At 37.8% G+C, this 9,278-nt stretch overlaps 1 protein-coding gene across 1 annotated transcript; it reads right to left on the bottom strand.

The window, feature by feature from the left end:
• Window positions 1-517: 517 nt before the first annotated feature.
• LOC140770609 (probable LRR receptor-like serine/threonine-protein kinase At1g05700) lies at window positions 518-8,944 on the bottom strand. Its single transcript, XM_073111863.1, has 13 exons — window positions 8,854-8,944; window positions 7,238-7,847; window positions 4,295-4,773; window positions 4,072-4,207; window positions 3,880-3,951; window positions 3,693-3,764; window positions 3,539-3,619; window positions 3,252-3,445; window positions 2,870-3,096; window positions 2,334-2,460; window positions 1,994-2,065; window positions 1,732-1,924; window positions 518-857 (listed from the first exon to the last, which is right to left on the bottom strand). Exons 1-13 carry the CDS (start codon window positions 8,942-8,944, stop codon window positions 518-520), a joined length of 2,694 nt encoding a protein of 897 aa, XP_072967964.1.
• Window positions 8,945-9,278: the final 334 nt, after the last annotated feature.

The following is a 9,278-nucleotide window of genomic DNA, read 5'->3' as shown; positions in this document are numbered from 1 at the left end:
TTTTTAATATTATGAAAATTCTATTCGGAGAATGATAAATGGTCTTTGTCATCTTGACCTTCTTGAAATTTCAACATGAGAATATTGGAACTTGGCTTTCAAGAAACACTGCAGCCATTTAAATGCACCAGGAGGGGTTTTTGGATGATATTTGTGAAAAACTTGCTATGACTTCTTTTGAATAATCTGACTTGAATTTTAAATGCATTTGAATAGCTAAAAATAATCAGTTGTATTTTCGGATGACTTCAAATATTTTTCAGAATGCATTCAAATAGTCAAAATTATGTCTTTATATCTTCGAACGACTTCGAACTTTTTCTAGGCATAACTTAAATATTGTAAATCTTAAAATATTTCTAATTTAATCTTATGAAAACTTGTAGATATACTCGTATGCATCAATAAAAATACTTACAATATTTTGTCCTTGGAAACCTTATAATATATCCTTCTAAAATATATATAGAAGGATATATTATAAGTGTCACTTAATTTCCACAGACAAAGACTCCTATCACCAAACCCATTGAATGGAAGAAGCGGACACAACCGAGCGCGATAGTTCTGGTAATTTATCCAAGATCTCATTCAACTCCACCACCACTTCTCTCATGCTTGGCCTCTCCCAGCCTGCCGGCAACGTGCACCTCATCGCTACATCCACGACCTTCCGAACCGAGTCGGTATCATATTGGCCTTGCAGTATCGGATCGACGACTTTTGTCACGTCCCCTTTGCATGTTTCTTGCACCCGTGACTTCTCCGTCGCAGGTAAGCCTGTGATCAGCTCCAGGAGAACAACACCAAAGCTGTATACGTCGCTCTTCGCGGTCAATTTGGAGGTCCTTTTGTACCTGCATAACAATTGTTAGCAGCCTTATATTCTGTTTCATGTTGCATAGATTTTATTCCGGAAGAAGGATTAATACGTTCTCCAATTAATGATTGTTTTGATCCATCACTTCTGTCCGATGGATGCTCGTACATAGTGGAAGAGTAACTCTAGGGCTCCTCATAAATTTTGTTTATCAAAATAATAATAGATCTTCTAAACTTATTACCTAAAGATGACCAATTTAAACACATCATCGGCCATCAGATGTGTTGTTAGAAAAATACTGAACTCGTCGGCTTTTTATGTAGATATAAAACATTAATTTTATTAATGCTTTACATAGGACTTGCATATAAATATATTAATAGGAGGAGAGTGAGGAGGATAAAAAAATTTAATCTGTATTTATTTTATCTAGATCTGAATTAAATTTTTTTTATTTAATAAATAAATATAAATTAAGGAGTAATTTTTTCATTCTTTATAAACATTTTTAATAAGAATAAATTGTCTTTGAGATTAGCTTTTTATGCTTAAAAATAAAACATTGAATTCTCTGCAAGTCACCTTTTTTAGTGTTAAGTTTGAAGAGTGGACTGCAAATAAGTTTAGAAGGAGACCTAATTTGGTCAGAAACTCTACGAAACGTTGTGTAAACTATTTAGAAGCAGAATATGATACAACTTATCAACTAGTTAGTTTCTCTCACCAGCTCACAACCACCTCCATCAACGTACAGTGACGGAGTAGCTTAAGAGGTGGAGCTAGAAGGAGGTAAAAACTAGCTACCAAGGGTTGATATGTTGCCATGAGTCATTCTGTTTACAATCAAATCAGTGTATATATAACGTGCTTGATGCGTAGTTAGATGCAAAGATAGAGAAATAACATACTCTGGATCTAGATATTCTTCAGTGCCAGCTATGCCGTTGGTCGAGATGTGAGTGTCAGCGTCGCTGCGGAAAGCCTTAGAAAGCCCGAAATCTGCAAGCTTAGCCTTCAGATCACTAGACAAGAGGATGTTTCTGGTCTTCACGTCTCCATGAACTATAGGTGGGGTGCATCCATTGTGCAAATACTCCAGTCCTGCTCAATAAATTAAGCTTCTAAATAAAACTATCGAATTACAAGGTAAACCTCACAATGTAAAGACACCTTCTGCTACGCCCACTGCTATCTCAATTCGCTTTCTCCAACTTAATAAGAATTTTGTCTCTCCAGCTTTGTCTGCATAACATTGTATTTATACTCTATTAGAGCTATTTCGGGAATTGAAGTTTGTTCTTTATGGAAAAATAATAATATTTGGAAGAAATTTTAAGTTAGTGGGGAAATAGTGATACCAATAAGAAAATGTTTCCATTTATCCAAAAGGTAGCATTGTTAATTAGTAAGGGGCATGCTTGCATTGGTACCCCTCAAAATTAACTAGCTATTAAAATTTGATGAATTTAACTTAAATAATAATTCATCATTATTAAAAAAAAAAGCATACCCTTGAGAAGATCTTTGAGATTTCCCTGTGGCATGTATTCATAAACAAGAGCCAGATGGTTACTATCTTTGCAAAAGCCAATCAAAGTCACTAGTCCTCTGTGATGAACCCTTGAGAGGTGCAAGGTCTGCAACCCAAAGAATTCATGAGTCCGTCGGGCAACAAATGGATAATCTTATACAGCATTATATTAGGAAAGGACAAATTAATTATTAGCTCCTAACACACCATCCACTAATCGTCTCCCTTCCTATCACCAGATTTAACTCAAAAGTTTAAGCAATCAGATAAGGAACCACAATGTATATAATTAATTTACCGTGCCACTCCCCCGACCCATGTGCGAACTTTAATATCATGCACAGATTGATAATAGATAATATAAGTGCAATTCACCATATCTTAATAATAAGAGTTAGAGAATAAAACTAACTTATAGTTCTTTGATATCATACTAGATAATTAGTTAATCCAAAAACTTAATCTGTCTAAGAAATTAGAGAAGACCAACGATATATTATTCCTTTAACAAGTACCTCAGCCTGAAACGTCCGTTGAGCCGATGTATTATGAGACAACATCTTGACTGCAACCTCCACCCGGTCTTTTAAGCAACCGTGGTAAACAGTTCCAAAGCCTCCTTCACCGAGGAATTGTTCAAAGTTCTTGGTGATTTCTTTCAGCTCTGGATATGTGAATTGATCAAATCGTAAAGGCCTGTCGAGAAGTACCCCACCTTCTGTTGGTTGTGGTTGCATGAAAGCTACGTAAAAATCAAAGGAAGATATTTATTATCCTGTTTCATACTTGTACGTAATTACGTATATTATTTAGTTCACATGTGCGAGTTGGAGAATCTACATAAGACTTATAGTCACCAAGTTAGAATGGAGATGATGACTGGTTATTTCAACTTACGGTTCGGCGTCGTTCTTGTCCTTCTTCGATAGAGAAATACCAGCGATAGTATGATTATGATTAATATTACGAAAGCTGCTGGAGTAACGGTTGCTATGACAATGGTGGTAGGAATCGTTGGACCCTTTTCAACAGGTCCTGGAGAGCTAGTACATTTATTCCCGGGCTGACACAGGTTCGGATTGTTGCCAACTCTTGCATCCACCAAAAGGAAGAGGAAAAATAAGAATAACGTAGTTAATATTGGCTACATATAGCTAAATTTTAAAGCAGGAAGAAAGACGTACTCTAATTCAAGCAAGCCCTTTGCTTGCTTTTGAAGGAGAGCGTCTGGGATCGAACCACTAAGTTGGTTTCCTGACAAGTTTCTGCAGCAAAACCAAAATTAATTGATGATCAACATAGTTGTTACCTGTATATGAAAAGAATCTGCTTGCTTACAGCATGACCAGGGACTGTAAATCTGCTAGGAAACTTGGTATCGAGCCTGATAGATTATTGTTCGACAGAGCCCTAAACAGGAGCCAATGTAAGCCTTCCAGATAATTTTATCAAACTAATTTAATTAAAATTGCTAACATATACTAAGAATTATAGATATAAACTGGAGAAGTACGTTGCCACTTACAGGTATTTAATGGCTTTAAGTTTCGCAAGAGCTTTGGGTATTGCACCAGTCAATCCATGCGAAGAAAGGTTTCTGAAGAACATTCCAATTAATTAGCGACAGTATTTAAGTATTTATTACACACTATTTAGAAAAAGAAGAAAGATGGAGAGGGGAGATATGCTTTATCATTTAATAATTCTTAGTACTTACAAAGTGGTAACTCTAGGAGGATTAGAACCAGAAAAGGTACAAGTAACGCCCTCCCAATGAAATTCCTGAGGAACACATGGATCACCTTGCCAAATCTTCATATGATACAATTCTTTGAGGTCCATCATTCCCTCAACTGATAAAAGGTCGACAAAAACATAAACAGAGCTTCAGCATATATGACGTTAATAATTGATAATATTTAATGTCCGTAATGACGTACCATCTCGTCTATAAGTTGCTACATTGATAAGATGCATAGATATGTATATCTCTGCGGCATTAAGAATTGGTGGAAGGGTGGAAGCAGCCGCTTGTGTTATGTTAAAATTATATTCGGTTGCCGTGTCAAGGTTGGAGGTGAGGCTAACGTGACTTGCTAAAAGATAGTCAGGTTTGAAATTGCTTATCTTCAGTTGATCGTTAACGTAGACGTCGAAAGATCTGATCGTGGGCTTCTGGAGAGTCTCGAGCTCAGCAAAGTGCATGTAGATATAATACACAGGACGATCGTCTCCACTCGCTGAGTACCAGGAAAAAAACAGGTAGTTATCTATTGGTGCGAATGCAGTATTCATGACCTCTTGTGGCACTTGGAAGGTGTCCTCGGGCCTCTTCTGGACGTCGTTAGTTGCATTTTTACGAGGCACAGCTTGATAGATCACCGGAAGCCAAAGGCGATCGTAAGCGTCCATTGGGTACCTGTCCACAAAACATTAATATAGAGAGTCTTAGCAAACTACAGTTTGATCAACTGAATCATGTGGTTAAAGGGTTTGGTGTGGAAACTGGGGTCTCAATTTAAACTTAAGTTATTAGTTTACAGGTTGACAAACAATGTATATTACTTCTTCATGTGTAACCTATATATATATATATATATATATGCATGCCTATTCTATTAAAGTACGAAGGTAGTTCGGCCAACTTCGTTCACCTCGAGTTGCGTTGCGCTGGCTGGCCATGAGAAGTTAGTTTAGGTTCAAGATGAGCACTTTTATGTCCAAACAGGTGGAACACGACAAGCCTCACTCATTTCGCTGGCTGTGTTCCTCCGTCTTGAATAACCAAGCAATGCGATCTTACTGTGACAATTTGGAAAAGTCCAAATGGGTGATATGGCACTGAATTCCCTCACCTAAACGCCCTCACGCATCCTAAAATGTGCAGAGATCAGTCTAGCCTCTAGCCGGACTAGTGTCTCCGTAATACGCAACATCTGCTTCTTCACCTCATTGATGCTATGATTCACTGCCTATATGGTATCCCTATGTTACAAGTATGTTCTTGCTTGTTAATGGAGACCCACTCCTAGCGCATCAAGACAGTTATTGACCGTCAGCCTAGAGATGAAAAAGGAAGGATTAATTCTGATCGGACTTAGCTATCCCACTCAATTCGGATCGAAGATATAGAATCGAATACAGGTACGATTTTTGAAAAAAAAAATTCGAATACAAATACGAGTCAAATATAATTTTTCAGATACGATTATTTAGTATCGAATATATTGCTACTAATAATGTGCTCTATATTATTTCCAAAGATTAATTTTGCTAAATTTATATGTATTTGACATATAAAAAATTTATTTATTTTTAAAACTTTTAATATTTCGTGTTAATTATCTTCAAAAGAATGTCATCATTTGTCTAAAATTTGGCCATGACCCAATTATTGGAGAGAATTTCCTAGGATTGCATCAATTTAAGATCTGATCTACTATTCAAAAATTATTTATATTCATTTAGTTAAGATATTGTTCAAAATTTTACTATCCATCTATTATCCATATCTGGATCCAAAATATAGATTCAGATATGAATTGAACACTATCCAATCTATATCCGGTCCATTTTCACCCTTATAGTCACTGCTCATGTCTTCAACATCCTTTATGACCTTATGACAAGTTGAGTACTAAAGCCAATCAAGCATGCTCCGATACTAATTGATAGGGTCTAACCTGACATATCTACTAAGTAATACAATAACTGTGAAATAGAGAAAAAAATAGAGAAAAGAAATCGGTAAACCTAGCACTAGCTAGTAAGATCGACTCGAGAGAAAAGAGGAGGAGAATAAAATATCTTATTGCTTGCCCAAAATAGCAAATTATAACTCCTTTTACAATAATCTTAATTAATCCAACGATTCAAGGCGACTTAACTTATATATTAAACCAACTAAAACCTCATTCACTAAGATAGACTCAATGACTTAATCTTCACTAACTGATTCAACCTCCTAAGTCGTACTCTGAGTTCAACGACTGTTTGATCGCATCGAAGTCTGTTTGAACAAAGATACAAATATTGATGTCTGTACGAATGTCTGTACGAATGTCTGTTCGAATGAGGTGTGAAACATGCCATGCATTCAAATAGATTGTCGTGCGTTCGAACGCATGGATCAAACTTCTCGTACCATCATCTGTGTTGCCTCCTCCATTAGTTATCTAGTGTTGCCTCCTCTAATAGGTAAACTAGAATTGAGCGACTAGATCTTTATTCCCATCAACAATGATGGTCGTGCCATAGGTACGAACCGTGCTGACCACGGATGGCACGGCACGTGTGGCGGCACCTGCCGACTGTGCCGTAAGAGAATGAGAGAAAAATGTAAGGGATACTCACTTTTGCCTTTGCAGTCGTCATCGCTCGCCGATCGCCGCCCGCTGCTCGCCATTGCCGTCGCTTCGTCGGGTACCCTAGCCTGCCCGAGAAGGAAGAGAGATCAAGAGAGAGAAGAGGTTCGGATCCAGATCCACAACTAAGTTTTTAACCCCTCTCTCTCTCTCTCTATGGTGAGCTAAGGCACCCGACAAAGCGACGACGATGACGAGCGGTGATTAGCGATCGGCGACGAGGTCGATGGTGAACGGTAATGCTATTAAGAGAGGTGTCGTGCGGCACCCCTCGTGCCACGTGCTGGTACGCCGCCAGCATGTCAAGTGCCGACCGGCACGCCTCGTGTCGGTCGACATGGCCATCCATGCCCATCAATATAACTCGATCAGGTATCATGCTTCTTTATCATATTCAAGCTAGATCAATCTCAGCAAATTGCAATTCCTAACTCGTATCAGCTAGCATGCTGGTCTTTTTATCGTTTAATTAACTAAAGACATGCATCACTATAAATGAACAAATAAAAGCAAGGTTACCTCACTACATCAGCAGTTGTATATGCTCCCAGATTGACCCTGTCGAATACTACGAGCGAGGTGGATGGAGTCACATTTGAGTAGACATTTGGATTGTCAATCATCCTCAGCTCAAGAACAGATATGAACGGAGTTCCTGATTGAGTATTCTCTAAACAGATGGAGAAGTAGTCCGCTGTGGCGATAGTTATGATCTCATTGAAATAGAGGTGAGTTGCATCAGTGATTCTCACGGTATCCCAGAAATTAACCCCTACATAGAGTTTAAATTGTAATGGAGTACTGGAGTTTGCACTTTGTCGACCATCGTAGTTACCATAGAGGAAGCCGGCTCGTATAAGATATTTGCCATCTTGATTCACGTGGTTGATGGTGTAACAATTTCGAGATCCATTTGGGAAGCTTCGAAGATCCTCATACTGTTTTGGGTACGAATAATCTTTCTTAGGAAGGTCGTGTTTTGGGTACGAATAATCGGTTATGTTTATCTTAGGAATGTTGTAGTTTATCCCAGTGTCAATGTACCGGGAATCAGGAGTGTATACTATCCCTGTGCTGTTGTCTGTATAGCTGGTATCTAGGGATGTCCCACAGTCGATGCTCACAAAGCCTACATGCAGGAGAGAACATGAACACTATCAATTGCTGATGCATCTCGTTAATTCGGAGAAATTAACAACATATGCTACAGCAAGTGGACGTTACTTCCAAGCAACAGCAACAAGAGATCCATAATGTGATTATAAAGTAAATTAATCTGAAAATCATTCATTGTCTTGTCTTATATATCACGATCTATGATTAACAACGAAATACAAAAGTCGATTGCTGTCTAGCCACTAATGAAACATATCAGCTGTTCCCTCAATTGATTTTTTAGTTTCATTTCTATGATTTCCTATTTTGCGTGATGCTTCTTCCTACTATTAAACCATAGAATAAAGGTCAACGCTCTTATCACAAGCATGGAGAAAGTCATAGTTATTGGTAGCTTGAGCTGATGGGCTTGATTAAACCGTTTCCTCATTAATCGATCATAGAATAAAAGGCTAGACTCTTACCACTAACACGTAGAAAGTATTAGTTATCAGTAGACTTTTCAGGTGATCATCAGAGGAAGCCATAGAATTACCCTTTGCTATAATACTTTGTAGTAGCCCTTCCAAACATAATGACTTACCTTAACCTAGACACAAGGTGGATTTTTTTATAGATTCCAACAAACTCATAAGCTTGTATCGTAGTAGTAGTGCATGGCGAGCTTAAAACATGCATGGGTTACCACTCATAACTTATTATCTTTTAATGACGAAAAGAAAGCATTGAAAAAAGTTATACCCTAATTTTAACCATTAAATGCATATTGAGATTCGTCCATGGGATCTCTGATATTCGGATTTAACATTAATTTCTCATTTTTTAGATCTGCAAAATCTTTAACAGCTACTATCTTTCATCTCTTTTTAACGTTTCATATGTCTAATTACATACAACTCCCATCTATAGAGAAGCAGATTTACCATCTCCTCAAAAATGCTTAGAGTAAACTTCAGATCCCCCAGCTAGTTTAGAGAACTTGATAATGATGGTTATGCTAATGTAGTAAGAATACATACCGGGCTGCCCATGAACTGTAATAGAGCCTGCTAAGAAACCTATCAGGGCGAAGTACAATACTTCTGTCTCGGAGTAGAGGTAGATCGCCATGGCTCTTCTCCAAAGTATCAATACATAAGCATGTTATGGAGGCATAGAAGGGGTGGTTCCTGTGTTCCCTAAAGTAATAACGGATTGATGTTTATATCTTTGCACATCGCCAAGTAGCGGTATACACGAGGGTTATGTATATATGTATATATAGAAAAGAATAAAAACTGGCTGCCAATTTCTCTAATCCTAGTTGACGGATTTGTCCCGTTGACGGCTGATAGATAATTAACGTTGGAGTTGATTTATATCGCTTGAGCTGGGTTCGGATTGTCTAGAATGAGAAGACATGTATATTCGAATTAACAAGTTGTTTGCTACCGTTGACATCCCT

Source organism: Typha angustifolia, chromosome 11, assembly GCF_048772165.1.
Source record: "Typha angustifolia cultivar Huaian chromosome 11, ASM4877216v1, whole genome shotgun sequence".
Taxonomy (NCBI): domain Eukaryota; kingdom Viridiplantae; phylum Streptophyta; class Magnoliopsida; order Poales; family Typhaceae; genus Typha; species Typha angustifolia.
This window is presented reverse-complemented; position numbering and strand designations above follow the sequence as displayed.

What these genes read in the sequence shown, in the direction of transcription:
- LOC140770609 (XM_073111863.1), bottom strand. Translation starts at nt 8,944, where the DNA reads ATGGCGATCTACCTCTACTCCGAGACAGAAGTATTGTACTTCGCCCTG. An exon ending in TACAGTTCATGGGCAGCCCG is followed by an intron (nt 7,848 to 8,853) that starts GTATGTATTCTT and finishes TCCTGCATGTAG; the next exon opens with GCTTTGTGAGCATCGACTGT. An exon ending in ACAACTGCTGATGTAGTGAG is followed by an intron (nt 4,774 to 7,237) that starts GTAACCTTGCTT and finishes TTTTGTGGACAG; the next exon opens with GTACCCAATGGACGCTTACG.